At 44.2% G+C, this 17,271-nt stretch overlaps 1 protein-coding gene across 2 annotated transcripts in view; it reads left to right on the top strand.

The window, feature by feature from the left end:
• CEP192 (centrosomal protein 192) overlaps positions 1–17,271 on the top strand; it is a 325,551-nt gene that overhangs the window by 127,707 nt on the left and 180,573 nt on the right. For both annotated transcript variants that reach the window (XM_073590043.1, XM_073590042.1), the window contains exons 10-12: positions 4,165–4,324; positions 10,766–10,911; positions 11,226–11,333. In XM_073590043.1, the coding sequence (XP_073446144.1) occupies positions 4,165–4,324; positions 10,766–10,911; positions 11,226–11,333 (414 nt within the window). The remainder of the gene's footprint in view (positions 1–4,164; positions 4,325–10,765; positions 10,912–11,225; positions 11,334–17,271) is intronic.

Here is a 17,271-nt window from a genome sequence, read left to right as displayed (position 1 = left end):
GCTTCAAGGTTGTTTGCTACTGTCCAAAGTTCAACATATGTTGCTTGTCACAAAGTTAACTCTTCATGATCATAGCATAACGCTCTAAGATGGTAGCATATGGGCAGCATGACTTCCATAATCACCTATTCTGAAAACAGGATACCTATCGTAACCCAGGCACACACTCATACTTGTCTCTTTTGTATCACACCCACCCCCATCATTGCCCTTTCCGTCATCTCCATCATTTCCTCCTCCCCCACATCCCCATCCTTGCCCATTCACCACTTCCATCATTTCCTCCTCCACCACCATCCCCATCACTGCCGTCTCCCCATCACCCTAATCATTGCCTTCTCCCCATCACCCTAATCATTGCCTTCTCCCCATCACCCCCATTATTGCCTTCTCCCCATCACCCCCATTATTGCCCTCTCCTCCAGCTACACACAGCACCATTCACCTCTCTGCACATTCCCCCGCAGCGCTATGCATGCATGCACACACACACAACACACGTACATACAAAAAAAAAAACACACAGTACCTCTCACCTGTCCGCACACTCTCCCGCTGCCGCAGCATCACTGCCTCAGGCTGCTTCCTCTGGCACAGCCGGTCGCTGAATCATGGCGCCATCCTTCGGCGCCGCTGTCTGTGTCAGAGACAGGAAGCGTGGGTGCTGGACATGAAGCAGGACGGACCCCTGCAGCTCTGCCATTTTCTATTGTAGGTAGCAGACTTGCTGGGATCTTTGCCTGCCGCAAATAATGACAATTTGGCCAGCTCCCCAGCCCCCCCCCCCCCCCCCCCCCGGAGCCTTGGGCCTGGAAAAACAGGCCAGATTGCCCTCATTATTAGCCGCCCTGCAGTGGCTCCTGGAGCCTCTGGGCCCCGATGCAGCTGCACAAGGCGGTATATCCGCCCATGGTTAGCCCCCACCCAAAAAAAAAAGTGGACAATAAAATTTGTAAAGCAATATCGCTTGATTGCTGCAAAACTATTGTTTGGGAACACACAAAGTCTCCAAAGTAAAGTAATGCTATTTCTCTTCTGGAGCTTCAATTTGTCTGGAATCGTTTGCGGGCAACACTTGTTTTCAAAGCCGTTAAGATGCCAGAACTGCAAAAATTACCCCAAAGTGATTTCATTTCAGGAGCTGCACCTCTCAACTAATGTATCTAGGATCTGCTAATCATTTTTAACCCACATGATGATCAAACCATTTTATAATGCTGGAACCTGAAAAGTTTTTTTTTTTCTTTTAGTTAAACTGTTGTTTTGACTCCTACATTATTCATTATCACAAGGTTGGGGTAGTTGGAAGACATGGACCCCTTAATTAAATCAACTTCTCCTGAATGTGTCAATATTCACTCTGGTCAGAAACTGTTGTGTACATAGAAAAATCATTACTTATTTTTTAAATCCTAATTTGACAGTAATAGTTAATGGGTGCCACTTGCTCCCAGAGCTGCAAGAACAGCAGAAAACACCCAAAGTGACACCCATTTTGGAAAAGATTTAGTATTTTAACACTCAGGTGGTAAATCGATTTCTTTTAAATTTGTTAAAATAAGTAGATTTAGCTCAGAATATTTAACAATTACTGTAGCTAATAAGAAAAATAGTACTCATTTTAATAACTTAATGCGTACGACAATACCCCATACATGGTCTTACAATTGTGTTTTGGCACATGGCAGGACTCCAAAGTGAGAATGCTATTCACCTTTTAGGGCGGTTTCCTGTAATAGTTCGTGGGTGTTATTTTCAGAGCCCTTAAAGCGCCAAAACGGTAGATTTGCTAAATGGGGTCTCTTTTTGGATAAATTACAATTTGGAAAATCATCCACAGGTGTAGTAACTATTTTGACCCCACTTGAATTTTCCTGATATTACTGTGTAATGGATGTTTCAAAGAAAAGTGTACTTGACTATGATCATACAGTCAGACTCTTATTTATCCTGCCCAAACCGTAGAACTCTGATGGGTTCCACTGACGTTGCCAACATTGTGAAAATTAAAATTTGTCAGTTTCAGAACTTTTGACCACAAATGTAATTGATATATACAATAATACATATCAATTGCACCATTAAAACTACCTGACTATTATTCTGTACGTCTCCCGTGTACTTCCAAAACCTCTTTTCCGCTAGTAGATTTGTTGTGTTTTCTTCCATAGGTAAGGGGATGTACAAGCACTTGGCTATCCACTTGACGTAATACAGGCACCTTCTCCTATTAATTCATGGTTCTGAAACTCGCGTACCCATCGAAGGCGCTTTTGGCAGGGAAGAGTGGTCCGCGTTGACATGGTCCTGGGTACTGGCTGTGCAGCGCTAGACACAGGAAGCTGCAATGCTCTGTGTTTTAAAGTCTTTGTCGTAGCCAGCATTAACCATGTAGGCAATTAAGGCTACACTTTCTGATAGACTTGCCTATATATATACATAAATACATCCAGTTGTGGCCAAAAGTATTGACACCCCTGCAATTCTGTCAGCTAATACTCAGTTTCTTCCTGAAAATGATTGCAAACACAAATTCTTTGGTATTATTATCTTCATTTAATTTGTCTTGAATGAAAAAACACAAAAGAGAATGAAGCAAAAAGCAAAACATTGATCATTTCACACAAAACTTCAAAAATGGGCCAGACAAAAGTATTGGCACCCTCAGCCTAATACTTGGTTGCACAACCTTTAGCCAAAATAACTGAGACCAACCACTTCCGGTAACCATCAATGAGTTTCTTACAATGCTCTGCTGGAATTTTGGACCATTCTTCTTTGGCAAACTGCTCCAGGTCCCTGATATTTGAAGGGTGCCTTCTCCAAACTGCCATTTTTAGATCTCTCCACAGGTGTTCTATGGGATTCAGGTCTGGACTCATTGCTGGCCACCTTAGAAGTCTCCAATGCTTTCTCTCAAACCATTTTCTAGTGCTTTTTGAAGTGTGTTGTGGGTCATTTTCCTGCTGGAAGACCCATGACCTCTGAGGGAGACCCAGCTTTCTCACACTGGGCCCTATATTATGCTGCAAAATTTGTTGGTAGTCTTCAGACTACATAATACCATGCACGCGGTCAAGCAGTCCAGTGCCAGAGGCAGCGAAGCAACCCCAAACCATCAGGGAACCTCCGCCATGTTTGACTGTAGGGACCGTGTTCTTTTCTTTGAATGCCTCTTTTTTTTTTTTTTTTTTTTTTTTTTTTTTTCCTCCTGTAAACTCTATGTTGATGCCTTTGCCCAAAAAGCTCTACTTTTGTCTCATCTGACCAGAGAACATTCTTCCAAAACGTTTTAGGCTTTTTCAGGTAAGTTTTGGCAAACTCCAGCCTGGCTTTTTTATGTCTTTGGGTAGGAAGTGGGGTCTTCCTGGGTCTCCTACCATACAGTCCCTTTTCGTTCAGACGCCGACAGATAGTACGGGTTGACACTGTTGTACCCTCGGACTGCAGGGCAGCTTGAACTTGTTTGGATGTTAGTCGAGGTTCTTTATCCAACAACCACACAATTTTGCTTTGAAATCTCTTGTCAATTTTTCTTTTCCGTCCACATCTAGGGAGGTTAGCCACAGTGCCATGGGCTTTAAACTTCTTGATGACACTGTGCATGGTAGACACAGGAACATTCAGGTCTTTGGAGATGGACTTGTAGCCTTGAGATTGCTCATGCTTCCTCACAATTTGGTTTCTCAAGTCCTCAGACAGTTCTTTGGTCTTCTTTCTTTTCTCTATGCTCAATGTGGTACACACAAGGACACAGGACAGAGGTTGAGTCAACTTTAATCCATGTCAACGGTGGCTGCAAGTGTGATTTAGTTATTGGCAACACCTGTTAGGTGCCACAGGTAAGTTACAGGTGCTGTTAATTGCACAAATTAGAGAAGCATCACATGATTTTTCGAACAGTGCCAATACTTTTGTCCACCCTCTTTTTTATGTTTGGTGTGGAATTATGTCCAATTTGGCTTTAGGACAATTCTTTTTGTGTTTTTTCATTTAAGACAAATTAAATGAAAATAATACCAAAGAATTTGTGTTTGAATTCATTTTCAGGAAGAAACTGAGTATTATCTGACAGAATTGCAGGGGTGTCAATACTTTTGGCCACAACTGTGTGTGTATGTGTATATATTCTATTTTCTTGTGTTTTTTTTTTTTTCTTTCCAGGATGATGAACAGCAGAGACTAAGTTGTCGCCCAGGCCTGGAAGGTGGCAGTTCTGAGGAGGAATCTTCAAATGAAATTCAAAGTGTTCCTATTGATGTGTCAGCTTGTAGACAGTCTGCAGAGGGTGACGGGGTGTGTTCACCTGCAGCTTCTTCTGTTGGTATGTTTGTTAATGTGTTTGTTATACATTATTAATTACTTAAAGGGGACTTTTTTCTTCCTACTATGGGGCAAATCACTTGTAGTAGGTAGTTCCTAACTACTTGCCTGTTCTGCTGTGTTCCGATTTCTCCATCGTCTGAGCAGTCACAGAACTGCTTCTGCTCGCACTTCTCCCACTTCCTGTGATGTCACATCAACAGAGTAATTCCTTCTTTTCCGTTCTCTTCTGTTTTGGGGTGTCGCTGCCAGTGTATTGTTGACAGACAGCCAGCTCCTTGCTCTCTGACTCTGTGCACATGCCCTGGGTTAGTGTGATTTACTTCGCACAAGCAGTGTAATGAGAAGTCTGTTAGTGACACTGATGCCCAGTGTAGATGCTGGAAATAAGAGTAAAGCCCCCGTTACACACTGCGATATCGCTAGCAGTATCGCTGTAAAGTCACCGATTTTGTGACGTTGCAGCGATATTGCTAGCGATATCGCTGTGTGTGATACTTACCTCCGACCGGCTCCCCCGCTGGTTATCGCTGATCGCGGGAGAAGCTCCTGGACCATTCCTCGTCGGCCACTTCCTGCTGGGCTTCCTGTGTCGCCGACGAGCGATGTGTGGAGCCGGGCGGGAGGACGCAGGATCGCCGCGTCTGACAGGTAAGTAGCGATCCCCGACCACCGCTATGTCGCTGGTGAGATCTGCCTGTGTGGCAGCTCACTAGCGACCACCTAGCGATGCACCAGCGATCCTGACCACGTCATATCGCTAGTCGGGATTGCTGGTGCATCTCTAGGTGTAACGGTACCCTTAGGCACTCTTCACATGTCCGTATAATACCAGTACTGACTAAACCGGTTTATCTGTTATCAGTGTTTTCGATCAGTGAGCAATCAGTGTGTAATCAATTTTTTTTTCCTAGTAGGGCTTAAGAAAAATCAATTCCTTAGCTTCTCCAATGCTTTACCATGTTAAACACGTGCACCACATAGGTGCCATCCATGAGCTGTATGTGTTTTACACAGACCAGTAGACTTGTATTGGCCAGTGTGATCCCTGCTGGTGGTAAAAAAACTGACATCTGTTCTTGTCCTTTGCACAGACACAAGGTCCGTGCAAACACATCAGCTTGTGTGCAGCAACATAGATTATAATGGGTATATATGGTATCTGTGGAATAAATGGATGCCACACGTACTGCACACAGGGACATGTGAAGGGGGCCTTACATGCAGAGTTCTTTGCACTTCTGATGCCCCATCAAGCAATAGGCAGCTTGGATCCGGCTGTGAATCGGTATGATGTCAGCAGTAACGCCCCATGGACAAAGCAGATTGAAAGCATGAGAAATTCTCTGACGTGTTGTGACAGGATGTGTTAGAATCACTGCCAGGAGAAATTGGCGCACAGCAGAACAGGCAGGTGGTTGCCACCTACTTGCCGGTAAGTGCATATCCTCATTGTAGGGACAGGGGCCATGATAGTCCCTTTAAGAATGCCACTATTTTAGTGGCTTGAAGGCATTGTTAATTATCAAAGGGAAAAAAGGCAAATGTAAGTAATTGTTTAAAGGGAACCTGTCATGTTCTTTTTGTGTTTTAAACTGTCCCCAGTGTGGTGTTAGTGAGGCAACGTCCATCACAAACATTGTTTTCTCAAAGAAAAGCTCCCAGTAGATATGTGTAAAAACACTTTTTATCATTAGTAGATTGCATCACATACCTGCGTTTTACCTGCAGATTTTTAGCCGCTTTAGTGTGGATTTGGCATGCGTTTTTACACCTGCAGATTCCTATAACGGAATGCGTGTAAAATCGCTGCGGAATCCGCACAAAGAATTGACATGCTGCGGAAAATAATCCTCTGCGTTTCCACGCGGAATTTTCCGCAGCTTGTGCACAGTAGTTTTTATTTTTCATAGCCTAACATTGTACTGTACATCACTTGCGGATCTGCAGCGGATCCGCAGAGGCAAAACCGCTGCGGATCCGCACACGAATCCGCAAAGTGTGCACATACCCTTAAGGGTGGCACCGCTTTATTCAGTCAGTCATGGTCTTGTTCAAAATTATCCACGCCCACTGCATTGTGATTAATTGCCATGAATGGCCTGACGTCACGACAACCGCCTCAGATATCCCACGCTTGCGCACTCTCCATCTGCTCACCGGGCATGCGCACTGATTCTGGTTGTACGTTCCTGTAGTGATCCGGTCCTGGACCGTGAGTAGCTTCTGTACACTGCAACTCACTCCTATGTTATCCTCTTACTGTTATATGGTTTAAAATAATAAAAAACTCACTAATCTCATATATTTCTCAGGTATGTGTTTCAGTGTTCTATTAAGTGCACTTTTCATTTGGTGTGTTCAGCACTATATACTGGTGAAATGCTCACATGGTAAAGTCTGACACAAGAATTGAGCGTTATCCTATTGGTCAGTGACCCTGTCACCAAGGTTCAATGGGAGAAGCTACCTCCAGTGTCTGTCTAGACAAGGGAGGGTTCTGGAAAGTTCTCTGAGGAGTCTGGTTCAAGATGTAACCCAGAGCAGACCTCATGTGAGGGGTCTCCTGAAGACCCCCTCCAGGCTCGAAGCCTAGATGTTCATCCTTCTCTTCATCTCAAGACTCACAGCCAGGCCTAATGCCTTGGATCTTCCTCTGACTTCTACAGCCATGATGGCTGAACAATTTTAACCTTTTTTTTTAACCTTGGGTCCCCGCTGTCCGGTTTAAGGCGTGCTTCTCCAGCATTAGGTCGCACTAAATGTGTACAGTAAAACCTATTGCTTCGCGTGTTGAGGAAATTGAGGGTCCCCCACCTCACCGCAAATTATCCGTTATTTACTTCAAGTACATTTCTGCACGTACCGTGACCAGCTGAGGAAATCAATACGGAATTTCAGGTCTGTAAATATTGCCTCTTCTGCCTTTATGCCAACAAGAGACTTTGAACTCTCTTATAATTACCTGCAAGTACTGCTCCTAACTAATACAGGATCTTAAAGCTCCGGAACCTTAATTCTGTGTCAGAATCCAATTCTGAAATGTATTGGCTGTGGATTCCCCACGTGAACTGATACCACTACTATATGTGTTGTCTCCCCATTCTGCTGAAGTAAAGCAGCTGTTATCCCCGAGACCTGTTGTCTGTGGTTATTCAATCGGCTGTGGACACTGAGTGGGGGTGGATAACAGTGAACGGAATGGCCCCATACCAGGGCTGTTGCATTCTTGCCTTATTTTCACTTGTGGGCAGGCTTTGGAGCCGCTGTGAGTCAGTGGCCTCTTGATTGTTTGTGCACACTATGCGCATCATGGTCTTTCCGCTTGCTGTCACAGAGCCTGCGCACATGTGAAAACCCGCAGGGGACATACACCCAGATTCAGTGCACATGTCCGGAGAGTAGATGGGCAGTGAGCAAGCTCGGGATCTCCGAGACCGTTGCCATGACATAAGCCCTGTCACAGCAATGAATCACAATGCGGTGGGCATGAAAAATTTTGAACAAGACCGTGACTGACACTGACTGAATCTGCAAAAAGTGTCGCCCCTATGACTGAAAAGAAGGTATATGATGCAGTGTACTAATGATATAAAGTGTTTTTACACATAAGCACTGGGAGCTTTTGTTTAAGAAAACAATGTTGGGGATAGACGTTGCCTCACTAACCAGACACTGGGGACAGTTTAAAACATATAAAGGCCACGACAGGTTCACTTTTAAATAGCAAAATGTTCATTTCTTAACTAATGAAGGCCATTTCCCACCAACACTACCTTCAGTGACAGTCTACAGTGGAGAGGCAGCACTTATGTGGAATAGGCACACACCGCTAAGTACGGTTTATGAAGGATTATAGGGTGGCCTCATACCTGGCAAATGCCTGATATTTTACACAACCAGAATGCTGCGATTGCTACTGTTAATTTGTTAAATGCTGCTGTCGATGTGATCATGCGGTAGTGATGGGCTGCTGTGACTGCTTGAGCACATGATCAGAGAATCACAGGTTCGAGTCACCTAAGTAAATTAGAAAAAAATAGATAAATTCCTCTTAACATTTGTAAATTTTTACTTATGAAACCTAAAAATGTGAGTCGCACCACCTTTTCCCCATTATTTATAAAGATATATAGGCGCTTCACACTTGCTCAATTGATGTAATCATAAGTTATGATTCCCAATTTTTTTTTTTTTTTTTGCAATTTCACCACACTGGGAAGCTTTTCCTTTTATTCAGAACTGAAAGTTCCACAAAAAATCATGTTAAAAGGGAAAAAAAATCATGGCACTTTGTGAAGGGGGTTGAAAAAACAAAAGCAGGAATGTAGATTGGGCAGAAAGTGGTCAAGGACGCTTGTTATAATTTTTTTCTATCTTTCTATACTGTTATAGCTGGAGGCCTGTCTTCCATGCCATAATGTAATTTGGAATGACTATATTTTGGGGCACATACAGTGGAGGAAATAAGTATTTGATCCCTTGCTGATTTTGTAAGTTGCCCACTGACAAAGACATGAACAGTCTATAATTTTACCATTGAGTGAATATCAGAAATAAAATCCAGAAAATCACATTGTATAAATTATATACATTTATTTGCATTTTGAAGTGAGAAATAAGTATTTGATCCCTCTGGCAAACAAGACCTAAGTCTTGGTGGCAAAACTCTTGTTGGCAGGCACAGCAGTCAAACGTTTTTTGCAGTTGATGATGAGGTTTGCGCACATGTCAAGAGGAATTTTGGTCCACTCCTCTTTGGAGATCATCTCTAAATCATTAAGATTTTTAGGCTGTCGCTTGGCAACTCAGAGCTTCAACTCCCTCCATAAGATTTCTATGGGATTAAAGTCTGTAGACTGACTAGGCCACTCCATTACCTTAATGTACTTCTTCTTGAGCCACTCCTTTTTTACCTTGGCTGTATGTCTTCAGTCATTGTCTTGCTGGAAGACCCAGCCACAACCCATTTTTAATGTCCTTGTGGAGGGAAGGAGGTTGTCACTCAGGACTTAACAGTGCATGGCTCCATCCATTCCCCCATTGATGCGGTGAAGTAGTCCTGTGCCCTTAGCAGAGAAACACCCCCAAAACACAATGTTTCCACCTCCATGCTTGACAGTGGGGACCGTGTTCTTTGGGACATAGGCAGCATTTCTCTTCCTCCAGACACTGCAAGTTGAGTTGATGCCAAAGATCTCAATTTTTGTCTCATCTGATCACAGCACCTTCTCCCAATCACTCACAGAATCATCCAGGTGTTCATTGGCAACTCCAGACAGGCCTGCACATTTGCCTTCTTGAGCAGGGGGATCTTGCAGGCACTGCAGGATTTTATACCTTTACGACGTAATGTGTTACCAATGGTATTCTTGGTGACTGTGGTCCCAGCTGCCTTGAAATCATTAACAAATTCCCCCTGTGTAGTTTTAGGCTGATCTCTCCACCTTCCTCATGAGCAAGGATACCCCACGAGGTGAGATTTTACATGGTGCCTCAGATCGATGTCGATTGACAGTCATTTTTTATTTCTTCTATTTTCTTACTATTGCACCAACAGTTGTCTCATTCTCAGCCAGCTTCTTACTTATGGTTTTGTAGCCATTCCAGCTTCGTACAGGTCTATGATCTTGTCCAAGACAGCCTTATAAAGCTCTTTGGTCTTTCCCATGTTGTAGAGGTTAGAGTCTGCCTGATTGAGTCTGTGGACAGGAGTCTTTTATAAAGGTGACTATGTAAGACAGCTGTCTAATGCAGGTAACCAGTTGATTAGGAGTGTCTTACTGGTCTGTAGGAGCCAGAACTCTTAATGGTTGGTAGGGGATCAAATACTTATTTCTCATTTCAAAATGCAAATAAATTTATATAATTTGCTATATGTTTTTCTGGATTTTATTTTTCATATTCTATTAAAATTAACCTACCCTTAAAACTATAGACTGTTCATATCTTTGTCAGTGGGCAAACTTACAAAATCAGCAAGGGATCAAATAATTATTTCCCCCACTGTATATTGACACTAATAACTTTTTATTTTTTGTTTGTGAAGAGAATGGTTGGACAGAAATTTAAATATTTAATTTTTGAACATTTTATTGTATTTCTGAATGGGATGTACAATTTAAAAAAAAAAAAACTCCCCCAGTTTGTTTTACAACAAAAAAAATACAAAAAACACAGTTGGCTAACAGTTTCCTGTGCTGCGCACAGTGTTTGTTTCCTGCAGCGCTGACATCATGTTGACAGTACTGCAGCCACTAAGTGAGCTCAGCGGCTCTGAAGGGCGTATACCGTCACCTCGGGCAGAGCCTGCAGATGATAGACTGCAGGAGCAGCAGCAGAGACTTAGCGCTGAACCCGAGGAGGGTGAAAAAGGAATTAAGTTATTGAATATTTGACTGACAACCATGTGCACTGTGTTAAGTGTGTTTCATTTTTCCAGGAGTTAAAATTGGAAATGGTTGCAGTGAAATGGTTAAATGTAAAAAAATTGCTGAGACTACGAAATCACTCGCATGTGAATTGCGAATAAAAGAAATGACTACCAGAAATATTACTGGGGAAGAAAGTACAACATTTACAAAGCAGGTAAATAACATAATTAAATTTTTCTCATACTTGTCCTCATTTAGTAATGCAGTCCAATAGTAAGCTTGTTCAAGATGGTCTGAATGTGTGAGATGTCACATCTTCCTACATGCAACAATCTTTACTTACAGCAACTTGGTTGGATTACTTTAGATCATTAATTTTTGCCAAAATAGTGGTGTCAGTCTTTTCTCAACTCTTTTTAGCCTACAGAGTTGGTAAAAACTTTACCTCAATTTTAACACAAACTTCACCAGACACAGGTGCATCAACCTTAGTAAATGTGGACCATTATGTAAATCCTTACTTTTTAGATGTCAGGTGACAGGATGGCCCCAATTGGAAATGGCGGAACCTCAAAAGAAACCAAACAAGTGTCTTCTGAATTTGAAAAAATTCAACAGTTTAACTGTGACAGACAAGTAAGTATTCTATTACTATATTGCTTGGCACTTAATGTTTTTTTTCCATTTATTTTCCTTGTAGTACGGTCTACTTGGAATTTTTTTTTTTTACGTTGCCAAAGACACACAAAATATGTCAAGAAATTAAATGCTTTCCATGGCTAAATATTAGTGCTAAAGCTTAGCTCTTCAACTTGGTATCCTATTAATGGCTAAAATTGGAGACCTCTGTGTTTCTCCCAATTAGTCCAGGGTCATACGGCCGTCTAGTCTCTCATGCAAGAGAATCAGGCCGTTTGTGCAAATGACACTTGCCTCAAACTCCGCTTTTGAGGTGAGTGTCAGTGCACAGTGCTCCGATCCTCTTGCATTATAGAATCACAGAGACTTGGGAAGTAACTTTTTCCATCTCCTCCATTGCCGATATCCATGTACAATTCCGATATTTCACAAGGACCCATAGACTTGCATGGGTGAGTGCAATCCGATTCTTGAAAGCACTTGCATACAATTGTTTTCCTCAGACTGACTCCGCATGAGAAAAAAAATCTCAGATCTGCACTGCCCCATAATATAACATTGATTGGATTGCACTTTTCCAATTTTATACACTCGTGTGAGCGAGCGCTTAGACTGAGCATATGTCACCATATTATGTTTAGGCTAGAGCAGAACTAAAGCAATGAGTAAGTCAGAAATGTGTTGGAGTTGGCATGTTATGTTGTTATGGCTATTTGATATCTAAAAAAATATGTTTTTATTCTGCAACACTGGACCCTTTTCTTTCTACTTGGATGCTACATTAGCACCTGCTTTTGCAGTTTTCATCTGATTTCACTAAAGATTTGGATACAATAGGCTATTTTCTTTTTTTGTTTTTTTAATTGGTCTTGTCCTGAATTACACAGTTTATGAATGCAGGTCCTTAAGTCACATGAGATACTTGTCACAAATGACCCCATGATTTGCTTATTTACACATCCATCTAAATATTTTCCCAGCCATATATGGACTTTTATAAACAAGGCCTCCTTCCAAGCATGTAAGGTTGTGCTTGGCTCCACAAACAGTCCTTGTGGGACTGCAAACAGTGCAGTTTGGTACAGACCTTTTGATTTAGTACTATACCTGTGACAGAGTCCGCTTCAGCTTAGTCGTTTTTTAGAGTGGACCCTCTGGGTCGTGGCACCCACCGAGGGCGAGCTGACCTTGTGAGGAACCACCCCCTATACAGGGAGTGTCAGGGGCAAGACCAAGGGGGTGAGCCACCACGACTGTTGGAACCAGACGGCCGGCTCAAGGAAGACACGATTGTGAGGGTCTGACAACAGGGGACGTGTAGGAAACAAGACAAAGCGTGGTTTCAGGTTATCTTCATTAAAGCGTGAACTCTGGTAACATCAGGTGCAAGACGTGATAACAGGGAAAACATAGCAAGGTGCGTGCGTGGGCATGCCAAGGTCCATGGCATGGTACAGGCAAGGGCTCGATGGCATCGGACTCCGGACAGCTGGCAACGATCGTCAGGATCAGGGCATCAGGCGGCGGACATCAGCTCCGGACATCAGGCCGCATTCGTCAGGCTTAGGATCTCTCGCAGCGATCGGCAGGTTCCGGGAAACCAGGGTTCAGGCAAGGAGGCACGACAGAGCTCAAGACATGGAGCATGTTAGGAGACACGCCAAGGTCCAAGGCAGAGTTCAAGGCAGGGTGCATGCTAGGGGCACACCAAGGTCCAAGACAAGGTGCCAGGCAGGGTGCGTGCTAGGGGCACACCATGGTCCAAGGCTGGGTGTGTGCTAAGGGGCACACCAGGGTTCAGGCTAGGACAAGAGCCTGCACGCGCTAGGAGGCACGCCAGGGTACAGGCTAGGGCCTGTGCGCGCTAGAGGGCACGCCAGGGTACAGGCTAGGCCCTGTGCGTGCTAGAGGGCACGCCAGGGTACTGGCTAGGCCCTGTGCGTGCTAGAGGGCATGACAGGGTACAGGCTAGGGCCTCTGCGTGCTAGAGGGACGTCAGGGTTCATGGCAGGACCTGCTCATGCTTTAGAGAAACACGAGGAGTTATGCCAAGGAGCAGGCAGGCTAAGGCCTGCGCGTGCCAAGAGGGCACGCAATGCACAGTGTAGAGACAGCGTGAGTGCAAGGAAGCTGTCATGGTTAGGACATGGTTAATGTCCTGTTCTCACAGGGTTAACTTTTGTCGGCCTCTTTGGATCTGGGAGGGGTATTTATACTCACTCCAGACTAGCATTCTCTGTCAGCTATACTGTTATTCTGGCTGTGTGTCTGACCGACTCCCCCCCCCCCCCCCCCCCCCCTGGTGTGCCTGTATCTGCATTGCTTGTTTGATTCCCGTGTATGACCCGGCCTGTTCCCTCACTCTGTACTCCATCTCTCGTTTTGGTACTATTGTCTTCTCCGGTTCTGACCTCCTGGCTTGGCTATTGTTACTCCATTGCCGTTTGTCCCTATTGTACCGTCCATTGCCCGTTCTGGTTTTCTGATCTATTGCTACGTCCTGACTATTCGCTCTGTCTAACCCTTTGGTACTGTCCTGCTATCTTGTGCTTTGACCCGGCTTGATCTGATTTCTGTCTCTGTCTATGCCCCTTGGTAATATTGTCCTGTAGTTACCTTTCTAGGATTTTCCCTGCAGCTCCTAGCTCTGTGGAGCTTAGGCCACTCCCCCAGCAGTCACGTGCTTCAGGCCCTGTTAGTCTGAAGCACGCATCTTCACCGCTGCTGCCCTGCTCCACAGGTATCTTTGAGCACTGTTTTTGTACTCAGGACACGCGCACTGGCTCAGTGAGCAAGTGCAGTGCGGTGTTCCTGACATTATACAGTTGTGGCCAAAAGTATTAACACCCCTGCAATTCTGTCAGATAATACTCAGTTTCTTCCTGAAAATGATTGCAAACACAAATTCTTTGGTATTATCTTCATTTAATTTGTCTGAAATGAAAAAACACAAAAAGAATTGTCCTAAAGCCAAATTGGATATAATTCCACACCAAACATAAAAAAGAGGGTGGACACAAGTATTGGCACTGTTCGAAAAATCATGTGATGCTTCTCTAAATTGTGTAATTAACAGCACCTGTAACTTACCTGTGGCACCTAACAGGTGTTGGCAATAACTAAATCACACTTGCAGCCAGTTGACATGGATTAAAGTTGACTCAACCTCTGTCTTGTGTCCTTGTGTGTACCACATTGAGCATGGAGAAAAGAGAGAAGACCAAAGAACTGTCTGAGGACTTGAGAAACCAAATTGTGAGGAAGCATGAGCAATCTCAAGGCTACAAGTCCATTTCCAAAGACCAGAATGTTCCTGTGTCTACTGTGCGCAGTGTCACTAAGAAGTTTAAAGCCCATGGCACTGTGGCTAACCTCCCTAGATGTGGACGGAAAAGAAAAACTGACAAGAGATTTCAACGCAAGATTGTGCGGTTGTTGGATAAAGAACCTCGACTAACATCCAAACAAGTTCAAGCTGCCCTGCAGTCCGAGGGTACAACAGTGTCAACTCGTACTATCCGTCGGCATCTGAATGAAAAGGGACTGTATGGTAGGAGACCCAGGAAGACTCCACTTCTTACCTCGAGACATAAAAAAGCCAGGCTGGACTTTGCCAAAACTTACCTGAAAAAGCCTAAAACGTTTTGGAAGAATGTTCTCTGGTCAGATGAGACAAAAGTAGAGCTTTTTGGGCAAAGGCATCAACATAGAGTTTACAGGAGAAAGAAAGAAAGGCAATCAAAGAAAAGAACACGGTTCCTACTGTCAAACATGGCGGAGGTTCCCTTATGTTTTAGGGTTTCGTTGCTGCCTCTGGCACTGGACTGCTTGACCGTGTGCATGGCATTATGAAGTCTGAAGACTACCAACAAATTTTGCATCATAATGTAGGGCCCAGTGTGAGAAAGCTGGGTCTCCCTCAGAGGTCATGGGTCTTCCAGCAGGATAATGACCCAAAGCACACTTCAAAAAGCACTAGAAAATGGTTTGAGAGAAAGCACTGGAGACTTCTGAGGTGGCCAGCAATGAGTCCAGACCTGAATCCCATAGAACACCTGTGGAGAGATCTAAAAATGGCAGTTTGGAGAAGGCACCCTTCAAATATCAGAGACCTGGAGCAGTTTGCCAAAGAAGAATGGTCTAAAATTCCAGCAGAGCATTTTTAAGAAACTCATTGATGGTTACCGGAAGCGGTTGGTCGCAGTTATTTTGGCTAAATGTTGTGCAACCAAGTATTAGGCTGAGGGTGCCAATACTTTTGTCTGGCCCATTTTGGGAGTTTTGTGTGAAATGATCAATGTTTTGCTTTTTGCTTAATTCTCTTTTGTGTTTTTTCATTTAAGACAAATTAAATGAAGATGATAATACCAAAGAATTGGTGTTTGCTATCATTTTCAGTAAGAAACTGAGTATTATCTGACAGAATTGCAGGGGTGTCAATACTTTTGGCCACAACTGTAGCTGACCATTTCAGGTTGAAGAAAAAAAAAAAAGTGTGTTATCCTCATCGATCCCATACAAGCTTTGGCTGATCAGGTCAAGCACTTGACCCAAATGTTCCACAAACTTAATGTGGAACAGCGCACAATGGCTCATACCCAGCAACAGTTGGTGGATACTGTGCAGGGGGCTGTCACTGCAGGGGCTTCTAGTGCTGGGGATATAGATGTGTCATTGGCATCCCCCGAATCTCCAGTCAAATTGCCAGACCCTTTCTCAGGGGATAAAAGGGAGTTCAGGTCGTTCAGAGAAGGATGCAAGCTTTTTTTTTTTCTCTGAGGCCCCGCTCCTCCGGGGATGAGTTCCAGAGGGTGGGGGTCGTCATTTCTCTACTTTGGGGGGCTCCACAGGCATGGGCTTTCTCTCTCTTCCTCTGCTCCTGAACGTATGTCTGTGAATTTGTTTTTTGAGGCTCTGGGGCACATTTATAATGAGCCTGATAGTGCGTGTGACACAGGGGAGGCACTCTGCTGAATGGTTCTGCTCAGAGTTTAGACGTTGGACCGCCGAAGTATCCTGGAACGACGACGCCCTGAGGGGTTTGTGCCGCAGGGGCCTCTCTGACCGTCTGCAGGACGCTCTGGCATTACATCCTCCTCCTGATACCCTGGAGGACGCCTTGATGCAGGCGGTCCATATGGACCGGAGACTCCGTGCTAGAGGAATGATGCAACAAGAGTCTCCCTTGTACCCCAAATTGTGTGACAATGCACCTGTATCTGAGCCCATGGAGGTTGGCTCAGTCTCGGTTAAGGAGAAAGAGAGAAGGCACCGTAGAGACAACCTACTATGCTTTTACTGTGGAGCCTCTGGACATTGGAAAAGGAATTGCCCCCTCCTGCCTTTCTTCAGCGAAACCATCAGAGAAACAACTGAGTCTGGGCAACAATCGAGGAGGTTGTCCAGACTCCCTGGTACATTTTTTTCTCATGTACAAAGATGGTGCTCCAGGTTGAATTGGAACTTGCTGGCGGTCCTCTTATGACTACCGCCTTTGTTGACTGTGGTTCCTCCATTAATCTGATTGATGCCCAAGTTGTGACTCTTAATAAGATGGGGACAGTCAGGTTAAAAGACACTGTTAAAATTGTGGCTGTTGATTCATCCCCTCTTACCCGGGATGGAATTTGCTTTGTCTTAAGTTTTTTCTATGAAACTGGGTTCCACTCATGTGGACAAGTTAAGTTGTTATGAATAATCTGCCTGCAGGACTGGTATTGGGGATGCCCTGGTTGCAACGCCACAATCCTCTCATTGATTGGGTGAAGGGGGAGATGATCCGATGGGGATGTAATGATAATGGTCTGTGTTGTAACCCGGTTCCTTTTGTCAATCCGATAAGATCTGCATCTGTGTCGTCTGTCAGTCTGGAGGGTATTCCGGAGTACCTGAGAGACTTTCAAGACGTATTTTCCGAAAGCGAGGCTGAGGCGCT

Source organism: Dendrobates tinctorius, unplaced genomic scaffold (genome assembly GCF_039654945.1).
Source record: "Dendrobates tinctorius isolate UK_male_01 unplaced genomic scaffold, ASM3965494v1 ptg000115l, whole genome shotgun sequence".
In the NCBI taxonomy this organism is placed as follows: Eukaryota; Metazoa; Chordata; class Amphibia; order Anura; family Dendrobatidae; genus Dendrobates; species Dendrobates tinctorius.
Note: the sequence above shows the minus strand (reverse complement) of the source record. Positions and strands in the feature narration are given on the sequence as shown.